This window comes from Giraffa tippelskirchi, chromosome 10, assembly GCF_054371585.1.
Source record: "Giraffa tippelskirchi isolate mGirTip1 chromosome 10, T2T-mGirTip1v1.2.pri, whole genome shotgun sequence".
Taxonomy (NCBI): domain Eukaryota; kingdom Metazoa; phylum Chordata; class Mammalia; order Artiodactyla; family Giraffidae; genus Giraffa; species Giraffa tippelskirchi.
In genome coordinates this window covers 130,826,357-130,851,172 of record NC_137284.1, presented here as the reverse complement: position 1 = coordinate 130,851,172, position 24,816 = coordinate 130,826,357, and the positions used below count along the sequence as shown (strand labels likewise).

Sequence of the window (24,816 nt, the reverse complement as noted above, 5' to 3'; positions counted from 1 at the left end):
TTCTCTTCATTTCTTCTCATATTTCCTCTTCCTTTCTCTCCTCCGTCCCATCTCTCCCTTCATCCTTCCTTGCCTTTTACCAAAGAAGAAGTACTACCAGTTGCCAATTTTCTAAAACTTTGGAACTTGGGTTTAAAATTTGATATTTTTAATAAAAAAGGAAAGCTCCGCTAAAACGTGAGCAAACTTTTGGCCAGAATTCAACACTTGTGACCGTACTTAGGAAATAAGGGAAATCTCCATTTTCTCCTAATTCTGCAGGATGTAATAGTCTGCTGTCAAGTCATAACTGAACAGAAGAAATACTTCCTTTGGTAAATTCACTAAAATAAGAGACATAGAATTCCCTGGAGGTCCAGTGGTTAGGATTCCAGGCTTCGATTACTGGGACCCTGAGTTTGATCACTGGTCAGGGAATTAAGATCCCACAAGTGTGCCCAAAGGAATAATAATAATGAAATGAGAGGCAAAAATTGACATTTATATCCAGTAGAGGAGCTTGCCCAAGTGGCTTAGTGGTAAAGAATCCACCTGCCAAGCAGGAAACACATGTTCGATCCCTGAGTTGGGAGTATCCCCTGGAGAAGGAAATGGTACCCACTCCAGTATTCTTGCCTGGAGAATCCTATGGATGGAGGAGCCTGGTGAGCTACAGTCCATGTGTGTGTGCATGCTAAGTCGCTTCAGTCTGTGGGATCACAAAAGAATTGGACACAACTTAGTGACTAAACAACAATGAATATCCAGTAGAATCCTTTGCGGTCTGATATTGGACATATTGGTCTAAAAATAGGATTTCTCATAAAAGTATTTACTACTGTATATTTTACATAAAATATGAAAAGATACACAGGCCTTGATACATTCTTATACAGAATAATAATGTAGTAACTATATAGTAATCTTCATAGAGTACTCAAGTCATTCATTCAACAAAGATGTGAACACTTGCTCTGAGACAGGGATTTTGTTGAGTACTAAGAATACAGACATGGTCCCTTCTTCATGGACCTTGTACCCTCACTGGAAGAAAGAGATACGTCATCAAATACAGAAGTATAGCATGGACCACAGAAGAGGCCTGTGCAGGGTGAAGAATAGACAGAGGAAACCAGTAATTTGGCAAAAGGACAGCTGAATGAACATTTCAAGAGAGAGTTAGATGGGAAAGTGTCTACTTGAACTAAACCATCAGAATCATTATGGCTGGACCACAGGAAGTAAGGGAGTCAGGTAACGACAATGAGCCAGAGAGGTCATATTAAGACACCTCATAGATGGCTTTCATTTCATGCTAAGGCTTTTGAAGTTTGTCTTGAGGATCCATTAAAAAATTATGATCTTTAAGAGATACATTATTTGTTTCATATTTTAGCAAACCCATCTGCTTGAGATTTTAAGAAGATGAATTGGCAGAAGGAAAATTAGGTGCCTAAGATCAGTTAGGAAATTATTGCATTAGCCAAGACAGGAGGTGAGAGGGTTGGAACTAGGACAACAGCAGTGTTGATGAACAGACGGATAAGATGTGCTAGAAAGATAGTAAGGATATAACATATGCAGGTTCTCACTCCTAACTGGAGGTAGGAACTAAAGGAAAGACCTCTGGTACAACTTCCAGGTTGCTGGTATATTGATCAGGTGGACAATCTCTGTTTTTATTCCTAGGATCAGAATAAGAGAAGAGAAGCAAGCTTGTTTAACAAGATAATGAATCCAGTGCTTATCAAGTATATCAAAAAAAAAGAGAGCTCTTACTAGAAATAATCTAAGTCAACTGCTACTTAATCTTAGAATCATTATAACTTGTAATAATAACATAATAACTGTGTGTGGTTCTCCTTATGTGCTTCATTCTAACAAACTAAGCATGACTTAATAGCCAACATATCTAATCTCTAAATGTACAATAAAGTAGCATTTGAATTAATGAGGTAGAGTGCTCATTTGTAGATGTAAAATTTGTTTCATAAAAGAGAGCTCTTGCCAGAAATAAGTTTGAGTCAACTGCTACTTAATCTTAGAATCATTGTAACATTTAATAGTAACAGTGTGATTTTCCTTATGTGCATTTTCATATTAACAAAGTATGACTGAATAGCCAACTTACCTAATCTCTAAATGTGTATTAAAGTAGCATTTGAAATGATTTGTTAACATTAGGCTGTATTTTGGCTTTGGTATAGTTCAAAATAATGACGATATTTAATAGTACCTGTCAAGATGCAACTGCTGAAGAAGCGATCAGCTACCCACTCCAATATTCTTGGGCCTTCCTTGTGTCTCAGCTGGTAAAGAATCCACCTGCAATGTGGGAGACCTGGGTTAGATCCCTGGCTTGGGGAGATCCCCTGGAGAAGGGAAAGGCTACCCACTCCAGTATTCTGACCTAGAGAATTCCATAGACTGTATAGTCCATAGGGTGGCAAAGAGTCGGACATGACTGAGCGACTTTCACTTTCATCAAGATGCAAAGCCTAAGGTTCTTTATACTTTTTATTCATAGGCCATATAAATGAAGGCTTAGGCACACAATCTAGCTGTACAGCCATGTAAAACTGTCCATGAAATTGTCCTTTCAGTGTGTACTATAAGCACATTGAATATTTTCACAGTGTTAGTTCATTTTTATTTATTGAAATATAGTTGGTATAAAATATTATATATTACAGGTGTACAGGGCTTCCCAGGTGGTGCTAGTGATAAAGAATTCACCTGCCACTGCAGGAGATGCAAGACACATGGGTTTGATCCCTGGGTCAGGAAGATCCCCTGGAGTAGAAAATGACAACTCACTCCAGTATTCTTGCTTGGAAAAATTCCATAGACAGAGGAGCCTGGCAGGCTGTGGTCCATGGGGTCACAAAGAGTCAGACATAACTGAGTGACTGAATATGCATACATATACATAGGTGTACAGCGTAGTGATTGACAATTTTTAAATGTTACACTCCATTTATCTTTACTGTGAAATGTGGGCTATATTTCCTGTGTTTTGCAAGGTATCGTTGGAGCATACTCTTGTATTTTTTATTGAAGGGTAATTGTTTTACAGTGTTGCGTTGTTTTCTATCCTACGACAGCAGGAACCAGCCATAAGTGTACACATACCCTTTCCCTCCTAAGCCTCCCTTCCAACCCCCCATCCTACCCCTCTAGGTCATCACAGAGCATCAGGCTGAGCTCCCCTTGCTATACAACAACTTCCTACTAGCTATCTGTTTTATACATTGAAATGTATATATTTCAGCGCTGCGCTCTCTCAGTTCATCCCACCCTTCTCTTCCCGCACTGTATCCACAAGTCTGTTATCTACATCAGTGTCTCTGTTCCCTTGGAGCTTATTTTATACCTGGTAATTTATACCTCTTCCCTGGAGAAGAGCATGGCAACCCGCTCCAGTATTCTTGCCTGGAGAATCCCACGGACAGAGGAGCCTGGTGGGCTGCAGTCCATGGGGTCGCCAAGAGTGGGACACGACTGAAGCAACTTAGCAGGCACACACCTCTTAGTCCTCTTCCCCCTTCCTACTGGTAACTACTATTTTTTCCTCTATATCTGTGAGTCTGTGTCCTTTTTATCTACTAGATAATTACACTTTTAAGATTCCACATGTAACTGATACTATACGCTATTTGTCTTTCTCTGTCTGGCTTATTTCCCTTAGGATAGTGCCTTCCAAGTCCATCAGTGTTGCTGCAGATGGGGTAATTTCTTTTTTAATGCCTGAGTAGTATTCCATTGTCTATATATGGACATTTGTTGATAGACACTTCTTTCTCCATTCATTTGTTGATAGACACCTAGGTTGCTTCCATATCTTAACAATTGTAAGTAATGCTGCTATGAACATTGGGGTGCATATAGCCTTTCAAATTAGTGTTCTTGTTTTTTTCGGACATATACACAGGAGTAGAATTCCTGAAAGATCACAAAGAACCAAAACAACCTTGAGAAAGAAGAACAGAGCTGGATAAATCATGCTCCCCAATTTAGTTCACTTTTCAATTCATTGAATATAATGGTTTTGCTAACCTTTTCACTTTTTCATGTTGTAACTGAGTTTTTAAAAATTCTAATTCTGCATACATGTAAGTCATCTAAGATATGGTGTAGTGTGTTTGTCATTTGCAGGGTGTTGTTGTTTTTTTTTTTTTTTTAACCCAGAAGAGTTTACTACATTTCTAGATCTTAAAAGATGCTAATATGATGATAGTAAGTTGAACAGATGTGTAAATTAATAGAATGATAATAGTTTATGGTAACTAAAATTGAGAAAAAATAGTATTATAATCTGGGCTTCCCAGGTGGTTCAGTGGTAAAGAATCCACCTGCCAGTGCAGGAGATGCAAGTTTGATCCCTGGGTCGGGAATAATCTCTGGAGAAGGAAATGGCAACCCACTCCAGTATTCTTACCTGGTGAAATCCCATGGACAGAGGAGCCTGGCAGGCTACCATTCATGGGGTCACAAAAGAGTTGGACACAACTTGGTGACTAAACAACAAGTATTATAATCTGAAAGTTAAGAAGGGGCTGTGATATCAAACCCTTGTTGTACTTTCTAATGACTAAGTGACTTGGCCAAGTGTCCTAAATGATTTGTGCTTCAATCTCCTATATTGAAGAGATTGAAAAACACCAACAACACTCCCCTCATAGAGCATTTGTGATGATTAAATGAAAGAATACCTAGAAAGGAACTTAATATAGTACTGACAGTTCAGAAATGCTAATGATAATGAAGAGAAGAAGGTAGAGGAGGAACATAAGGAGATTTCTGAAGCAGAGAGCCAATAAATTCAGGTTAGTGTATATACTTTTAAATTTTCTTCCTACAGTGATTTATTGAGTAAGCATCCTTACTTAGGTGTGCCTAGTCGCTCGGTCGTGCCTGACTCTTTGTGACCCCATGGACTGTAGCCCCCCAGGCTCCTCTGTCCATGGGGATTCTCCAGGCAAGAATACTGGAGTGGGTCGCCGTGCCTCCTCCAGTGGATCTTCCCAATCCAGGGATCGAACCCAGGTCTCCCACACTGCAGGCCAATTCTTTACCTTCTAAGCCACCAGGGAAGCCATTTGGTAAAAGGAACTGAATTACATGATCTATAGTACCTTCTACCTTTCTAGGAATAAATAAAGCTCCTTTCAGTGTGTTAATAAAAACATCATTCAGATAACATGAGTCTCCTCCATAAGACATTTATTGTTAAATATGATTATCATTCTCACTTTAGTGGGAAATCTTTTAGCATATAGATAAGCCAGTAAAGATTATTACACCAGAAAAAAAAAAAAAAGCTAAACTATGTTAATTCGAGATTCAAAAAAACCCACAGTGTTGTATTTCCTTCTATACTTGGGAATAACTTCCTATTCCATGTTCATATGTCTGTAGTTTTCAGCCTCTGACCAATTTTAGAATCACTAAATTAAAGTGATTATGAGCATTTTCTTATTAGTGCTACCATGGTAAACATCACATACTTTGCCCAAGTTTTAAAACACTGTTTAGATTTTAGAAGTATTTTTGCCCTGAGAAAGATTATGAGGAAATTGGTATATTTAGCTGAATATTTTATGAAGATAATGCTGTTGGGTTGGTTAAAAAGTTTATTCTGGTTTTTCCATAAGACGTTATAGAAAAAAACAAACAAACAAACTTTTTGGCCAAGCCAAAAACATAGTAATATGTTCTAGTAATTAGATTAGTAACTCTAAGCATATACAGCTGTTCAAATTCATATAAATAAGAGTGTTGAGATAGTTGACATTTAACACTGTGTAAGTTTAAGGTGTGCAATGTAGTAATTTGATATACTTTTATATTGGTATGATTAATGCATTAAGATGAGTTGTCACACCCTTCACCTCACATGGCTACAGTTTTTTTCGCAGGGGGCTTGGTAAGAACATTTGAGATCTACTGTCTTGGCAACTTTCAAGTATATAGTACAGTATTGTAAACCACATTCATCCTCCTGGGAAAGAAAAGGAATGGGATTACTGATGAGCCTTTTCCGCATGTCCTCCTACCTCTGCCACCACCATCATCATCAACTTTTCATCTGGTCTGTTGTAGAAAAGGACTGAGTATTAACCTTCTTCTCTGCTTCCACCCTTTGGCATCTACTCCATCTCCACACAGAAGCCAGAGAGACCATGTCACGTCACTCCTCTCTTAGTAAAAATAAGAATGCATCCCATTCCCCAATAAAATTCATCCTTTTCACAATGTCCTACCATCTAGACATTACCTGGGAATACTCTTCACCCTCCCTAACTCTGCTTCTGCCATACTGGCTTTTTTGTTTTACTAGGAGCACACCAACTCATTCCTTCCTAGAAACTTTCCCTCTAAATCTTCCATGCAAGGCTCCCCTATCATTTAGGCTCAGTTAAAATACCATCTCTTAAGAAATACCTTTGCTAACCACAGAGTTTATTTTTAAATGAATACATTTTCACTTTGAAGGTTATTTAAAGAAATCACAACTGAGTTTAGGATGTCCCCTTGAGAAATATGTACTATCATCTAAAAAATGACAAATTCTTTGTTGACAATTGCTTAGCATTACTTAATATTTTCCTACAGAATTTCTCTTCTTTCATGGGGCAACTTGGGCACACACTGTGTTAGTTCCACCTACCACAACAGAATACCTCACACTGGGTGGCTTATAAGTCACAGAAATTTCTTCCTTACAGTTCTGGAGGCTGGGAAGTCTGAGATCAAAGCACCAGCAGATTCAATGTCTAGGGAGGGCTAGATTTCCTGGTTCTCCACCATCCATCTTCTCACTGTAACTTTACATGGTGAAAGGGTTGAGGGATTGTCTCTAGGGTCTCTAAGAAGGGTCCTGATCCTATTGTTGAGGGCTCTGCCCTCGATCTGATCACTTCCCAAAGACCCCATCTCCTAATACCATCATATTAATGTGCCTACTGTGCTCAGTCACTCAGTTCTGTCTAACTCTTTGCAACCCCAAGGATTGTAGCCCACTACGCTCCTCTGTCCATGGGATTTTTCAGGCAAGACTACTGGAGTGGGTTGCCATTTCTTTCTCCAGGGGATTTTCCAGACCCAGGAATTGAACCCACGTCTCCTGTGTCTCCTGCTTTGTGGGCAGATTTTTTACATGCTGAGCCATTGGGGAATGGGAGTTAGGATTTCAACATACGAATTTGGGAGAGACATGGACATTCCATCCACAGCACTGACTATTCTATTACAGTTATGACCTGTGCGTAGAAAGCAGCCATCTCTTAGTGGAGGTAAAGTACATCTTGTCCAGCAGTCCTGTCCTAGTAGTATCAATTCTTAGACTCCTGCAATGGCATTAGGTAGGATGTTTGTTCTATTACTACATCACAATTCACTAAAGACTAATGGACAACTAAAAAATGCATGTGATATGCTGACTCTTTTTACATACACACATGGAGAAGTGAGTGATTAAGAAAAATTTCACAAAGAACTAAAAAGCTCATAAAGTGGAATAGACATTCCCAAGTCCACAGTCACCCTTCTGGTGAGTTAAACTAGTACATCTCTTAGAAGCAAGCGGACTTATCTTTTAGAATTGAATAGGTTTAGTTCTGTGATACAGCATACCACAGGGATTATGTATGCGTGCTAAATCTTTTCAGTTGTGTCTGACTCCTGTCACCTCGTAGACTCTAGCCCGCCAGACTCTTCCGTCCGTGGGACTCTCCAGGCAAGAACGTGTGTTAGTTGCACAGTCATGTCTGACTCTCTGTGACCCCATGGACTGCAGCCCACCAGGCTCCTCAGTCCATGGAATTCCCCAGGCAAGAATACTGTAGTGTGTTGCCATTTCCTTCTCTAAGGGATCTTCCTGACCAAGGGATCAAACCTAGGTCTCCTGCATTTCAGGCAGATGCTTTACCATCTGAACTACAGGGAAGTCCCAAGAATTGGGACTTGCCCGGTATTCCCAGGCAAGAATACTGAAGTGGATTGCCATGCCCTCCTGGATCTTCCTGACTCAGGGATCTAATCCACGTCTCTTATGTCTCTTGGACTGGCAGGCGGGTTCTTTACCACTAGAGCCACCTGGGAAGTCCATGAGGATTATAACTCTGGTTAATTGCTGTATTTACATGTGTCAAGATCTTTAGGGCACTCCACAGTTCACTTGAATCTCCAACAAGTGGCCAAATGCCTCGTGAGCTAAGCCTTTTAGAAAATAAAACTATACCACCTGCCAGGAAGATTTTATAGAGATACATTTATGGTTTTGACAGCCGTGTGGAGAAGGTGACTGTACTTCTTGGTTAGTTTTCATTGTATGATATCCAGTATGAGGAACAAAGCCCGTTATTCTCTGTATTTTATTTGTTTTGTGTCATACTCTTTCCAGAAAAGTTTTTCATCCATATTTTCCAGATGCCTGCTATAAGCCCTCTGACAAACTCTGTTTCTGCTTGACTATTTCAGCACTTTTATGTAATGGAAAATTTCATAAACACTTGCAAGAAATCTTTGTGCCCTTGGTTGTCCGCTACGTGGATCTCATGGAATCCTCCATCGCTCAGTCAATTCACAGAGGTTTTGAGCAAGAGACATGGCAGCCTGTCAAGTAGGTATCTTGCGTTAGTGTCCACAGAGCCCCTGTCTCTTCTATCCTGCCCTTATGACTTTACACATGGCCATCTGTAGTTATTGCTTATGGTGGTCCCTTCCCACGTTGTTTGTTTCTTTACAGGAATATCGCCAACAGTCTTCCCAATGTAGCTCTTCCAAAAGTTCCAAGTCTGCCTCTTAATCTTCCACAGATTCCTAGCTTTTCTACTCCTTCGTGGATGGCTTCTTTATATGAGTCCACGTGTGTATCCCTCACTTCTTTCCTGGTGGTGTGTTAGCTGGTGCATGGCCTGGGCTGTGTTCTGTGCAAATGTGTTTAGATTGCATGGCATTTATCATCATTGGTTGAGGAATACTATGTTTTGGTTTTATTTGTTTGAGTTTTTGAAGCTATGAAGCTAAGCTTAGCATATCGATGATATATAATATAGATTTTTTTAAAAAAAAACACTCCAAGCTTTGATGTTCATATGTGATCTGTGGGCCAGGGATCATTTTGTGACCTAGGTTGTGACTCTAGTCTGAGTGATATAACCGGAGTTTTCCATATTCAGGCAAGCAGTGTGGTTAGCGCTGTGTATGTCCAGGATCCTTTGTTGGCTCCAGTTGTGTGATTTATCTTGTCTATGTAGAAAAACCTTTGTAAGAACAGTTTTAAGAACACAATCTTTCCCTGCTTTTATCTTAGTCTCACCTTTAAAGAAACAATAATGCAGGTTGCAGAGAAGGGTTTGTCCTTTGTTTCTCAGTACCAGCAAGTCTTCTTTTGTCCTTTCATGTACCATTTGTTGCATCTTGTTATTTTTAAATAATCTTTATATCATTACAAACCATATTTATTAACTCCAGATTGTCACAAGCCTCCCTGTTGCAGATTTGGTAAATGAGAGTCATTAAAGTGAAAAGGCTTTAAAATCGATCAGCCTTACTTTTAGATCCTTATTCATCATTAGCTTAGCTTATTCATCGTTGAGTCTTCCTTAACCTCAGTTTCCTCAACTCTAAAGTGGTTATGACATCTAATTTAAAGATGTTTTGGGGAGGATTTAAAAAAAAAACTGTGAAAAGAGCCTGGCATAGCCTAGGGTCTCCATAAATGATAACTACTGTATAACTACAATCTACGTTATGTTTGTTGTTACCGTAATTATTAGTACATTATCACCAATCATCATTACCCATAACTGAATGGTTTCCAAAAGTTTGAGCCTCACAGAAATGAAATGAACTCAGTAATAGCCCATGCTTTGCACAAGATCTCACATGAAGTCAGCTAGAAAAAATAATAATTCGAAGAAGAAAATTAGCTACCATTAATTGAGATAGAGGGCCAAATTCTTTATCTTGGTTAAGCCTTGTGACAACCCTGTGAGGTAAATATCACTTTCCCCTTTTTCCAGTTAAGGAAACTAAGTCACCAAGAAGTTAAAAGGCAGAACTTGCCAGTGTCTCACAGTCAGCAAATTACAGGCTTTGAATGCACATTTGTATAAATCATCTTAACAGATGCTCCTCCAAATCTCTCCCTGTCTATAAAATTCTGGCTTTTTTAGCTCTAGAAGTGAATGCCAGTAAGGTAAGTTTACTGCTGGCATTTTCAGGCAGTTATCTCAGACTCCATTTTTCACATTTGGATTCTTTAACCTGTGATTAATACTTGTAGGGGTAGGTCACTAATCAGAAGTAATTTTAAAATGAAAAAGTTATGAATAAATTGCAGGTTATACATGCCAGCTTGAAAGAAAACCTATTTACATTTGTCATCTACTTAATTGTAACAAACACTTGTTACCTTAATTACATTGCCAATTAAGTGTATGTATCATTTAGAATCATTCTGTAACAGAATCAAAGAACAAAAAACATATATCCATATTCTCTATAAAGATTTATTTGTCACATATTATGAGAAAGTCCATTTTTATTAGAGTTCTACCTTTACTATTTGGGGTTTTATCTTAATGGTGGGTTTTGTTGCTGTTGTTTTGTGGTGCTCTTACTTACATTTTTCCAAAGTGAAAAATTATAAGAAATAAATTTGCTTCTTTGCCAAATACATTCAATTACTCTTAAAACATAGTTCTTCTAATCTACCAAACTGCACACTGTAAATGTATCAGAGGATTTTGCTTCATGATTTTTTTCACTTATTTTTATTATATAAGTGGCAAAATGAGAATTAAATATAGTGTTTTCTCAAACTTTTTTTTTACAGCAGCAGCAGTATGGTTCTCTGGTTCTTTTGTTTAATGATACTTTTGGGGCACTGAATATTAAGGTTTGGAGACAGTAAGTGAAGAAAGTGCTGTGGGTGATGTTCACTGCTTTGCTGTGATTGCTCCCTTGAGAATTTAACTCTGAGGACATCTTGGCTGGATGAGGAGATCATGAGGAACTACTGGCGGAATGGGAGGAGGAGAACAGAGCAGATTGGTGATGGAGCTGAGATGCTGAGGCGGTGGGGGAGCAAGGGCATAGAATTAGCCAGAGCAGGAGGTGATTGTTTTTAAGCTGACTAATTAAGATATGTTTAGCTAAACAATGTAACCACATTTTTAACACAATTTTTAAACAATGTAACCACATATTTAAAAGAGTTTTTCTTTATAAAGATTTTCCACCATGCCCTTGTGATAAATTAGTTTATCTTAAAATTTTTCTTTTTCAAACCTGAAATATAAATTTCAGGTTAGTATATGTTGAATGTTGGAAAGCTAAGCAGAAATGAACCATACAGCAGTTTTTGTTTCTTTTTCTTTTGTTCTCTTTTATAATTAAGTTGCAGTATACATAAGACTGTTATTTTCAAATCATCTCTTTCCCTCTTAGGTTGTACACTAGCTTAATGGAAAGTAAATAATACTATCCTGGGCCCAAATATTATATACTCTGACACAAATTACCTCCTTGCATGGTGTGAAAACATGGTCCCTAGAGTAACCTCACCATAGTAGTGAAGGCATAGCAGACCTTAGCTTCTTGGTTAGATAGATGGAAGGACCTGAAATATATGATGTTGCTCCAACTTGAGAGTACCTTGCATATCTTGTCTCTGTTAGACCATACCTTGTACTAAGTAAGGTTTAATTATGAGCGAGAAAAGGCCCAAAGAATTTCAAAATAGAGGCAAGATTTGCTTCCCTACCCAATCTATTATTTCATTCCTGGTAGGTGTTTCACTTTTACCTGTAACTGAGAAATTTAAAGCCCTGAGGGCAACATGCGTGAAGACAAACAGAAGCCATCATGATGACAGAAGCATATATGCATGAGTTGAGTAAAGCTTATAGTTGCCATCATATGGATTTTCTTGCGTAAAACATACTTCCCTGAATTCCTAGGAGAAAATATGTATTTTATGTTTATCGTAGAGGTTGGTAAAGAACATTTTCTGTTCCTATGAATATAATTTTATTTTTTTCTTTAGTAAAGATCATTACCCACTATTTTACCCCTTTTTATGAAACTTGACTGCTCTATTTCTATTTTGTTCTCCTTGCTTTGCCTCATTCATTAAGAAGAAGTAAAAAGGGAAAATTAGGAGGTTGAGCAAAGGAAATATTGATCATTAGAGGTTTTACGTAGCATTTTTTCACTGACAACAATTGATACAGAAAAAAAAAAAGCAATGTGTGGGTGATCCATGCAGCTAATAGTGGAAGTTCACAACGTCATTCTTCCTTTTTCTTCTAGCAATGGCTCAGCAACATCAGAAGACCTTTTTTGGAAACTTGATGCACTGCAAATGTTTGTCTTTGATCTTCACTGGCCAGAACAAGAATTTGCCCATCACTTAGAGCAAAGACTTAAACTAATGGCCAGTGACATGATAGAGGCCTGTGTCAAAAGGTAGATATATATTTTCAAGTTGCTGCTTACTCTGCCAAGCACCCAAAATACCACATTTCACCAAGTACCTTTTACATAACTGTCACAAGAAAGGTTTCAATATGTATAGCTTTTCCAAAATTTAAAGGACATTATGTACTTCGACCTAAACTCTGAGGATGGATGTACTTGATACAGTTGGCCCACTACTTTTTTTCAGGCCTCCTAACCATTGCCACTGGGGCTTCCCAGGTGGCACTGGTGGTAAAGAACCCGCCTGCTAATGCAGGAGACATCAGAGAAGCGGGTTCAATCCCTGGGTTGGGAAGATACCCTGGAGGAGGGGCATGGCAACTCACTCCAGTATTCTTGCCTGGAAAATCCCATAAACAGAGGAACCTGGTGGGCTACAGTCCGTGGAGTCGCAAGGAGTTGGACACAACTTGGCGACTAAACAATAAACCATTGCTCTCAGCCATAGCACCCATACCCGTATTAATCCTTTCTGTTGTGCTTATTGTTATCTCTGGGAATGCTGTGCTTTAAATCCCCAAGGCAATGCTTCCTGAGACATAATGGAAGAGATCTGTTAAGTACTTTATGCATTACGTACTGTGTTCACGTGCTGTGAAATGGCATGGCAAACTTCAATGATGATCATTGCCATCAATTGTTCTGTTTTCTGGTATTCTCTATCCACATCAGATGAGTTCCAAGTGTCCATTTACATTCTTCAGAACTTAACCAGAAATAAGTTATGAGGCTTTGAATTCTTCCACATGCGCTTTCATTTTAGTTAATACTTTTTACAAAATCAGCATTTCATCCTATTAGCATTATTTTCCCCATTGCCTTTGTTCATGAGATATACAAGAGCAATGCAGGCAGCATATTGGAATAACAAATTCTGGTTGGAACATCTGGATAATACTGAATTCTTCAAAGCAAGAAAAATTCTCTCTTTAGAATAATGTTTAATGGCTTTTTTTTTTTATATAAATTTATTTATTTTAGTTGGGGGCTAATTACTTTACAATATTGTAATAGTTTTTGCCATACATTGACATGAATCAGCCATGGGTTTACATGTGTTCCCCTTCCTGGACCCCCCACCCACCTCCCTCCCCATCCCATCCTTCTGGATCATCCCATTGCTCCAGCCCTGAGCCCTTGTCACATGCATCGAACATGGAATGGTGTTCTGTTTCACATATGATAATATACATGTTTCAATGCTATTCTCCCAGAACGTCCCACCCTCACCTTCTCCCTCAGAGTCCATAAAATTGTTCCATGCATCTGTGTCTCTTATTCTGTCTCGCATATAGGGTTATCGTTACCATCTTTCAAATTCCATATATATGCATTAGTATACTGTATTGTTGTTTTTCTTTCTGGCTTACTTCACTCTGTATAATGGGCTCCAGTTTCATCCATCTCAGTAGAACCGATTCAAATGTATTTTTTTAATGGCTGAGTAATATTCCATTTTAATTCCATTCCAATGTTTAATGGCTTTTTAAAGCAAGGCCATGAATTAGATTATTTAGTGTTTAAAAAACATCAAGTTTGGATCTGTGATTCTAATGTATCAAATCTATGGATATTCCTTGGACATTTTAGCAAAACCATTTCCAAATCATCTATTATGCAGTTTCTTAAAAAAAAAAAAAAAAACACTCTAAATGCAAACTTGTCCTTTTTTTATTTTTTTAATTTGGTAAACCCTCACACAGAGGATTTGTTCTGCTTTAATATACTACTTGGATACTCACTCAGACATCTAGTGTGTACTTTGAATGGAAAAACTTCACAGTTTCACTTAACTGTCTTGGAGTGAGTATCCAAGTAGTATCACAGTCTGATCTTTCATATAAGACACCTGAAAAGAAGAGCATCCCACCTCCCAGCTCCCAGGCAATGCCACACTCTGTATTTGCATGTTTTAAATTAGCATCTTATAGTGTTGATTTCACTTTTACAAATCAGGGGGGACAGGTCAGATTTCTTACTCTGAATTCATGTTTTAATGAACAGAACAAGAACCGCATTCGAACTCAAGCTGCAAAAGGCAAGCAAAACCACTGACTTGCGCATCCCAGCTTCTGTGTGTACGATGTTTAATGTGCTAGTTGATGCCAAAAAGCAAAGCACCAAGCTCTGTGCCCTGGATGGAGGACAGGAGGTAAGTGGATTGAATGTCGCATGTGAGAATGCAGGGTGCCCTGGCAGAGAAGGATATGCTGTTTCCAGAAGTTTCTCACTTGACTAGATGAAAAAGACCTAGTTTCCCATACAAGTGTTTGATCTTTTCTGTACTATAATAATGGAATGCCCCTTTATCCTTTGCTCTTATCAGTTGCTTCTTTTTAATACAAAGACTGCCCCAGATTTTACAAGTGGCCATTGAATTTCAGATATACCTTTTAATGGCTTAGGTGTTGTGTATTTACATAAACCTTGCTTTTCACAAGCAAATGAGAAAGCTAGAAAGCTACTTGCTTTGTTTATACAAATATAGAGTATCCACAGTTTGCATCCAAAAAATAGGCCACAGAAAATAGCCCATGACATATTTTATTTACACAAAAATTTCCTTTTTTTTTTTTTAAAGATCAAGTAGAAATATACTGGAAAATTGGTCTTTGCTTTTTTCAATGAATACCCCATTGTTTCAATTTGATTTCTATTTTGTTTGGTTCTGTATTCAGTAATAGAGTTTATTTTACCCCATGATTTTATTTTTGTTGAGAGTGGTGATTGGGTGAAATGGATCTCTTTTTCTTAGATTATCTCTTTAAGTTAATATTTTGTTGCATCTTTGCCATTGTAATTACTTTTTCATCATTTCTTTATTTTTCCCTTATGTTCTCCTTCATCGTCTTTTATTTTCCCTCATGGCATGATCCAGTTTGATAGTCAGTGGGTAAGTTTCATTTAAAAAAAAATACACACACATTTTCATTTGAATTATTATTGTTGTAAGTGTACCTTTTTTATGTTCATCTTTTCAAATTAAAATAATATAATTCCATTTTCAGATTTTTGGTTGGTGTGTATGTGTATAGTACTATATAGCAATACCCAAAGATGCATTAAAACACATATAAATACTTTCACCTTAAATAATGTCAAAAGGAATGTTTCTTCCCTGTTGAGCTGCAGAATCAACAGACTCCTGTACAATTTTTTTAAGATAAAATTATTTAAAACCAAGTGAATTCACCCTTCTTTAAATTCTGAATAAATTCAGAAGCAGAGTGATTGTTAACATTTTTATTTTTTAAATTAGTTTATTTTCTATTTTTTAACTTTACAATATTGTATTTGTTTTGCCATACATTGACATGATTGTTAACATTTTTAAAATGCATATATATGTAGTGTATACTTTCACTAATAGTATTAAAAGGATTTAGAGTTAGGGGCTATAGATGACATATAGCATATATACAGGGTAACCTATAAATTTGAGGATCAGGAGGCCACTCTTAAGGTCACTCCATACAGAAGAACCCAGTTGTGAATTTCAGTGAGGGATATGCCCACTGTGATAACACAGCCTTTTCTCCTACTCATGGTCTGGGATAGCACCATCATCAGATTCAGGGAAGGGCAGGCCTGTGTCAGGAGCCTTTCTCCTTCCGCACACAGGTTTTCTTGAGGAACCACCCAGAACCTTGGAGGAACATTGTTTGAAAACCCTTTATACCTTACAGGATTGACTAGATTAAATAAATATTTTTTCATAAGTCAAATGCTTCTGTGCTCTACGGATATGTTCAGTCTTACAAGTCTTAGAGTTGACACGTGGGAGTCAAGCTCAGAACCGGTTTTTCACTGGACTAACAACTCTAATCCAAGCAGAAGGGCTTAGGTAACCACTAAGAGGACAAGAGGTTTCCCAGGTGACGAGTGGTAAAGAATCCGCCTGCCAGTACAGGAGAGTGCAAGAGGCATGTGTTCAGTCCCTGGGTTAGGAAGATCCCCTGAAGGAGGAAATGGCAACCTGCTCCAGTATTCTTTCCTGGGAAATTCCACGGACAGAGGAGCCTGGGTACAGTCCATGAGTCGGACACACAGTACTACACAAAGAGGATAAGAAGATCCACTATTTTGAATGTTGTGCTTATTTAACCAAGAGACAGACATTAGCTATTTGGCCATAATTTGTGCACATATCCATGTATTTCATTCTTTGAGCAATTCAGGGGGAAAAAGTGTATTTCTAATACCACAGCATACAACCTCACAGACACAGTAAGGAGCTGATACGTGTTATCGAGTGTTCAGTTTTATCATTCTCTAATCTCTTGAAACATGATTTATTATTTCTAATTATCCGAATGAGTAGGCAGCTGGCTTGGCTATCAATGGCTCATAACCACCTTCTTGGTTTTCTATAGCCAGATGTAAACCTTTTATTATCTGCTTGAGAACATTGTCTGTCTCTTTATACACACATCCATTTCTCATCAGGTTTATGGAATCATCTTGCCTCTCCCATTAATACTGCATTTATCCATTTGTTCTTGTTTTCACATATACTGCAGTACCTGACTATTTGTTGAATGAGGAGACTGATTTTTTTTGTCACTGCTTTAAAAATCTTACCCCAATTTAAAAAAATCCTCCCCTGTAAGAAACAACTCACTCCAGTACTCTGAAAGAAAAGCAGGCACCCACACAAATGATGAAACATTGTTGCATTGTCAAATGATTCTTTACATTAATAGGTGGATGATTTTGAAGAGTAATCTGCTGTTGTTCATTATGTCTGCACCTGTACCTTCTCACCAGAGACAATTAGTTCCCCACAACTTTCACACAATTAATATACTTCAAAATGTGCAGGTGTAAAACCCATTAGCAACCCTGAAAAGTGGTAAACAAGAGTTTTCATGCACAAGAAGTATTTTATACTTTGCTTTTAATCTCCAGGAAATATATACATGTAATTGCACAGGGTTTTCCTCTCTGTACATGTTTAAGACAAGTTTGGGGATGATTGCAAAGTGATGGATACATTACATGCATAGGTAAGCCCATGCATAGGACCCCATTGTATAGCAAGCAACAAATTAAAGTTGTTGAAAAAACTAGATTATTACACAGTTTGTAAACTCATAAAGATATATAGTATACTATGTAGGTAAACCTAGCAGATTTTATTTTTTCTAGATTTAAGGGAATTACCTCTCCACAATCTCTAGTAAATTTATTATATCATCATTGCTGGGACAAAAGCTTACCAACTCCTTACCCACAGTGAAGCCCCTTCTGGACTCCTGAATTATGATTCTGTTTTCTTACGTGGCATACGATGATGCAGACACTCTCAGCCACAGCCCGGAACAGCATTTAATGGAGTAATTAGTGAGCGAATGATCTGCTCTTGTGACAGCTGTGTGTAATGAGTCAGCAATCTCAGGCCAGGCCCTCAGGGACACATGTGGAGATCCGAAAACTACCAGTGCTTAGAAATCCTCGTTATCCATCCCTGCAAAAGAGCAGATGACTGCATGGGCCTTCAGCAGTCATATGCTGTCATACCCACTGTATCTCATGGTCCATCCATTGAAAGTGAAAACACATTAATGGAGCAACTCAGGGACCCCTACTTACATGGGATTTGTTTTCAGTTGCAGTAAAATACTTCCATTTCCAGAACTAACAATCCAATACCTTTAAAATCATCCCAGCAGAAGGACCAAAATTTTTAAGAATGCTGGATTGCACTGGCATTTGGCTAGTCTTCATTTCTTACATGTCTGCATGAGAACAGTCAGGTGAGATGAGGATATTTACCCACGTGTAAGGGGGCCAGGACTTCAGACTCGTGCCTGATCTGAATTCCCTGGGCTCCATGAAGTAAAAATTCCTCAGTCAGTCAGTCAGTTCAGTCGATCAGTCGTGTCCGACTCTTTGCAACCCCAGAGACTGCAGCACACTAGGCTTCCCAGTCTATCACCAACTCCCGGAGCTTACTGAAACTCATGTCCATCTAGTTGGTGATGCCATCCAACCATCTCATCCTCTGTCGTCCCTCTCTCTGCCCACCTTCAATCTTTCCCAGCATCAGAGTCTTTTCCATTGAGCCAGTTCTTCGCATCAGATGGCCAAAGTATTGGAGCTTCAGCATCAGTCCTTCCAATGAATATTCAGAACTGATTTAATTTAGGATTGACTGGTTTAATCTTGCAGTCCAAGGGGCTCTCAAGAGTCTTCTCCAACACCACAGTTCAGAAGCATCAATTTTTCGACACTCAGCTTTCTTTATGCTCCAACTATCACATCCATCCATGACTACTAGAAAAACCATAGCTTTGACTAGATGGACCTTTGTCAGCAAAGTAATGGCTGTGCTTCTTAATATGCTGTCTACGTTGGTCATAGCTTTTCTTCCAAGGAGCAAGCTTCTTTTAATTTCATGGCTGCAGTCACCATCAAAGTTCATCTTAATCTAAGTGCAGAGTCATCTAATGGAGAAGCAGGGCACTGACAGTTTACTTTTGAGGTCAGTTGTGGAAAGAATTAGTCTAAGAATGATCTGGAAAGTACCAGTTTGTAGAATCATTGATCCAATTTGAAATATTCTGATAGAAATTTTATAGCCTTTTAATGTTGCAGACAAAAACTTGGCAGGTTTTGAATAAAAATTTGGACTGCTAATCTAAATGAAAACCTATCAACTTTAGCTTAGGAAATGTCCATGTTTCCAGATAAATTCTGTTCATACCTGTTTTGATTTCTTTGCATGTTTATATTTGCCTTTGGAAACATCTGTATCCCCTAGTGAATAACTTTTTTCTAGCTAACTTTCTGTTACATATATGTGGAATTTCTGGGTTATTCTCTTTGCAGAGTATGTTTGTAAAATGTGAATTCTGAAGCCACCTCCACATTTCCACTCACAGTGCTCCTAGACCACATCTGCTACCTGTACAGCTGGAGCAGACTCTGGAAGTTCCCAGCTGCTTTCAGATTTAGTATTAGTGGAAGTCAGAGCTGATCAGATAAACTGACAGTAGCAAACTACTGCTCAGTCACTGGGTCATGGCCAACTCTTTGCAGCCCCATTGACTGTAGCCTGCCAGGCTCTTCTGCCCATGGACTTTTCCAAGCAAGAATATTAGAGTGAGTTGCCATCTCCTACTCCAGGGGATCTTCCCAACCCAGGGATTGAACCCACGTCTCTTGTGTCTCATGCATCAGCAGGCAGGTTCTTTACCATTAGCACCACCAAAATCTCATATTAAAAAAAACAACCTAGCAACCATTATATTATTTAGGTTTGCCCCCTGGGTAACACATTTAAAATGTATATTTTTCTTTTTTTCCCCTCTTTTTAAATTATATACTTTTTAAATCAGAGTATAATTGCCTTACAATATTATGTTAATTTTTGCTGTACAGCAATGCAAATCAGCTGTAAGTATACATATGTATTCCTTCCTCTTAAGCCTCCCTCCCACCCCGTTTCTTCCTTTTTAACTTGCTCTCTTTCCCTCCCTCTGCTTTTGGCTAGATTAAACATGAAAGAAAATAGCACTCTAAAGGTGTGTATTATAGGAGAATTGGATGGCTCCTAGAGCCTGCTTTTCCCTGCCTTTCAATAAAAAGAATATAAAAGACCTCCTTAGTGGCCCATCTCTTGATTTGAAGAAATTGCCAAAAATCAGTGCAACCCCAAAATGTCAACTGTGTAGAAGCTCTGCTGTCCTATATCCAATAGCTTTCTGATGCCACTTCATTCTTTTTTTAGTTAAAAATGAAATTTCTGGCAAAGAGAGATAAACATTGAGGATAAGGCATACGCAAGAAGGTGAAACTTTGCAGCTCCAGGTGACTCTGAAGGCTGTGTAGCACTTTCCATGTAGAGGAAGGAGAGAAGCTTGAAGCCCATCTCCTGTATCCCTTTCCTCTTCTACCCCAAAGAGAAGCCTCAGTTTGCTATTTTTATTTCCTCCTGCTGCACAGCTGCAAATCTGGAGAGAGAGAAGGATATGAAAAGACAGTGCATGGAGGGGGAGCCGGGCAGAGCTCATTTGCATAAGCTCCTGCAAGGCCTTGTCAGTTAGGAGGAGGGGGCTAACGGGGAGAGGGAAGTGATGTTTTTGTACCAGTGCCTCTGGGGTCGTCTTGGTCATCTCAACTACCAACCAGGTTTTTCGGCCAGGTTTTTTAAGCTCTTCCTCGTCTACCTTGCTTTTCTTTGTTTTGTTGTTTTGTTTTTCCTTTTCTTTCTCTTCAAGCTGTCCTGAAAGCAAAAAAAAAGAAAACTACAGCAGGAGGAATCCACCCTCTAGGTTTCCATTTTGTTTGTCCTTTGGGGAGTACAAATCTGGGGATCAGTAAGGCTTTAGGTGAGACAGACACTTAGTATTTTGTTTCCCTGAGTGAAAAATACATGCCTAGAAAGTTCCCTGTTCATATATGTGTGCTTAATTTAAGACCTCTTGTCAACACACACACATACGCACAGGCATACACACACACACACAAGCAGGAAAAGAAAATAATTCCCGTGCTCCAAAATTCTGCCTCCTCTCTTCATTATTTATGCAGGTAGATGATGGCTTGTCACTTTGAAAGCCTGTGGGGGGACCTCATTCCTGCGTGTTCCAGAACAGACCTAAGTTAATGTTTTGTTCTGTGTGGAAACTTTGAGACATGTTTTCAGAAGGAAAAATAGCTTTCAAAAACTCGCATCTTTGGAAACCATTCAACCAGCAGCTGTTAAGTTGGTCTAATGTTTATACTGACCTGAGTACTTTTACTCCATGCATTATGTTAGCTGTTCCAAGAAGCCTTGAACCATCAGGATAGGGTTAGTCTTTACAAGTCACATTTTCTGTGAAGTGGCTATTGCGGACAATCAGCCGTCAGATAAATGCTTCTAACGGAAGAATTACTGTTTCAATGAATGTGCCTTCACACGCTGCCGAAGCCGAAGCTCCTGCTAATTTAAGAAGAGAACTCTCTAGTAGTCTCTAAAGAAAGCAAAAAATAAAGAGTCTTTCAGGTTTATTTTAAATACATCTTTTTTTTGCATTTACTTAAAGGCATCATTTTCATGAGGAAGCAGTAAAAAAAAAACTATGGGGAGTGAGTGCCGTTTCATTGTACCTTTTATGGCCTATTAATTTGTTACCATCTATCACCTTTGTTGATGAAATTTTAATTTTGCCCTTGCTTGAACATATTGTAAGAATTGTATAAACTGCGCTCCCCATGCTGACAAAAAGGTCCTTTCAGGGAGAACAATTGGGAGCTCATTTTATTTCTAGAGCACGTTTAAAATAACTTATGAATGAGAGTTGTCAGACATGAAATGCTGTATTAATTAAATCTCTTTCCAGTCTTTTTGCTTCTCCGGCTAAACCAACGCTTTAGAAAAATACTCGGCCACCTTAATTATAGAGGAGAAGACAAAAAGTATCCTTCACATTCCTCTGTCTGAATAAGAATAAGAACTCAATTCATCTGTATAATAACCCCATTAGCTGCTTAACTCAACAGAGCACATGGGAAAATTTTCAAACCCCACAATGTAAAAAGTGTTGATTGGGTGGATCATTTTCAAGGTTTTGTTCTTCTAAGGTGCAAAATGGTCATTTTGTGTAAATCTGATATGTCATAACTAGTAGCTTTAAAGCGTTTATGCCTAATGACATAAATAAGTTTTGTGTCCACTTCAACTAATGCATCTTTGTCTTTTAATATCTAGCAGCAGTACCATTCCAAAATAGATGATTTGATTGACAACACCGTAAAAGAAATCATTTCACTCCTAGTTTCTAAGGTAAGGTATTCTTTATATAATTTTCAACTGCGAATTTTTAGAAATGTATGTCTTAGGTTTCAAAATACCTGATAGAGAAATAATAACTTTAAGGTAAATGTGAAAAAGTTCGTATTTTAAGAAAAGTTAGGATCAAATTATGAACACTCTTCATCAGTAACTTTTGGGGTTTTGTTTATGATTAATTTTGGCTTTTTTTTTTTCAGTTGCCCTTCTCAAAATAACTCTCTTGTCCAGTAACACCTTACCCTTTCACACTCACGTTCTGTTACTGTTTGTCTCTAGGGATGAGTTGAGTGGCCATCAGTTCTTGGAATTAGCTTGTTGGTTGTGGTGGCAACACTGGGACTCTAGAACTGGTCTCACAGGTGGACAGAGAAGGTTGACAGGGTGATGTCTGAGGTTCTCCCAGAGGCCTCCCATGATTTCTTGTATGAGGTTTCAGGTATCTTTGACAAAAGCTGTGACCTTGAGTTGTATAAGTAGAGATGAAGTATCAATGAGTGTTCCATTTAAAATTCCACTAAGGGCTTCCCTGGTGGCTCAGGTGGTAAAGAATCTGCCTGCAATGCAGGAGACCTGGGCTCAAACCCTGGGTCAGGAAGATCCCGTGGAGAAGTGAATGGCAACCCACTCCAATATTCTTGCCTGGAGAATCCTCATGGACAGAGGAGCCTGGTGGGCTGCAGTCCATAGGGTGGCAAAGAGTCCGACAAAACTGAGTGACTAACACTAGCACTAAGGTGGAGTAGACTGCCATAGGTGACATTTGAGATCAGGGTCTGATAGGAAAAGAGATGGACAACCTGAGAGCCTGGGAAGCTGAAAGAGTGAGGAAAGAGGATGGATGTGTCCCTGAGAGCCACTTTCGTAAGAACAGATGCATGACTGAAGAACCCCAGATCAGGCTTCATAAAACAATTAGAAGTATATACAGAATGCAAAAGAATAAAAAAATACAAAGGAAAAGCCACCTTCAATTCAGTAAACAGACATAGGACATGTTGTTTATTTTTTTCAAAGCCTTTATTGAATTTACTACAGTATTGCTTTTGTTCTATGTTTCGGTTTTTTAGCCACAAGGCATGTGGGTTCTTAGTTCCCCAACCAGGGATCGAATTCACACTTCCTGCATTGGAAGGCAAACTCTGCACCACTGGACCACCAGGGAAGTCCGCAAGTCTGTGTTGCTTAGAAAAGAAAAGATAGAGATGCCCAATAAGCATGAAAAATGTTAAGCCTCATTAATTTAAGCAGTACCAAAAAACTACAATTTACATAACATTTTCTTCTAGAAAATAGCACAGATGTTTTTAAGCTATCACTCAATTTTAGAAGAGGTCAAATGGGACACTCACATTTTCTGTATATGGAGGTATAAATGGCTACAACCTTTCTAGAAGATAGTTTAGAACTCTATTGAGTACACTGATACCCATTCACCTAAAATCCTTTTTGTGGTTTTTTCTTACTACCCAGAGAGATGCACAAAATTTATATACATTAATAGTTGTCAGAAATATTAATAGTTAACTATTAATAACTATATTAATAATTAACTATTAATTAATAGTTGTCAGTTGTTAGAAATATATACATTATTTCTAATTAAAAATTGGCATCAGCTTTAATCTCTAACATGAGATCAGTGGTAAATTATAGGACATCCATATTAAGAAAATTTGCTTTCAAAAACTATAATATTAAAGTTTCATAATATAGTGTTAAATGGGAAAAAAGCTGAATATTTATAAGTGGAAACTATGATCTGAATGGTTATCACATACAGAAAGACAGATAAACATGAGGATGTCAACAGAGCTTTTATCTGGATGGTGGGATTATAGTTAATTTGAGGGTAGGGAGGATTTCTTAGAATTTATTCTGTGTTTTCCAAATTCTCTGGTAGCAGGTCTTCAGGTGGAAAAAAGTCACCAAGAAAAATGATTTTAGACTAACACCACCTCCCATCTGTTCTTGCTCTGGTGGCTTCCACCCCAGAACTGAACACCTACACTTACAACACACACTCACCAACAAGGGCAAAGGAGGATTAACAGGAAAACCTTCTGGCAGGTGGGGGAGGAGGTGAACCGCAGGAGAATGGAGCTTCTAGAAGAAGAACCAGGAGGTTCCTGCCCTCCCTGGAGACTAGCCAGCCCGTCGCTTTTAGCAGCAGTGTACTACCAGCCCGCCAAAGGGACATAGTTAACAGAGCACCTTCATTGTCTGTGAGCCATCCAGGGAAATTTTATACAGATGGAGCCTCACTATCAGCACAGTCCTTCTATGGAAGTTGTCTTTCGTGAGAATGATGCATAAAGGGAGCTACTGAATTGCAAGGGCTTCCATGGTGGCTCAGAAGATAAAGAATCTGCCAGATCCCCTGGGGAAGGAAATGTCTACCTACTCCAGTATTCTTGCCTGGAGAATTCCATAGACAAAGGAGCCTGGCGGGCTATAGTCCACAGGGTTGCAGAGAGTCAGACACGACTGAGTGACTAACGCTTTGACTTTACTTTTTTTTCATGCAGTTCATAGGGCTTACCAGGTGGTGCAGTGGTAAAGAATCTGCC

General features: G+C 38.6%; 1 protein-coding gene and 1 long non-coding RNA gene across 20 annotated transcripts in view; one reads left to right on the top strand and one right to left on the bottom strand.

The window, feature by feature from the left end:
• Positions 1–24,816, top strand: part of CADPS2 (calcium dependent secretion activator 2) — a 535,874-nt gene that overhangs the window by 459,615 nt on the left and 51,443 nt on the right. For 7 of the 19 annotated variants that reach the window (XM_081534071.1, XM_081534078.1, XM_081534073.1 and 4 more), the window contains 5 exons: positions 8,461–8,602; positions 8,729–8,848; positions 12,301–12,456; positions 14,473–14,620; positions 22,166–22,240. In XM_081534071.1, coding sequence (XP_081390197.1) covers positions 8,461–8,602; positions 8,729–8,848; positions 12,301–12,456; positions 14,473–14,620; positions 22,166–22,240 — 641 coding nt within the window. Of the gene's footprint in view, positions 1–8,460; positions 8,603–8,728; positions 8,849–12,300; positions 12,457–14,472; positions 14,643–15,346; positions 15,362–22,165; positions 22,241–24,816 lie in introns of all 19 variants that reach the window. The other 12 variants (XM_081534079.1, XM_081534077.1, XM_081534085.1 and 9 more) reach the window with 4 other exon arrangements.
• LOC145523565 (uncharacterized) lies at positions 17,637–22,570 on the bottom strand. Its single transcript, XR_014066719.1, has 5 exons — positions 22,489–22,570; positions 21,202–21,428; positions 20,559–20,695; positions 20,253–20,423; positions 17,637–17,935 (listed from the first exon to the last, which is right to left on the bottom strand). It is a non-coding gene; the product is annotated as an uncharacterized LOC145523565 (long non-coding RNA).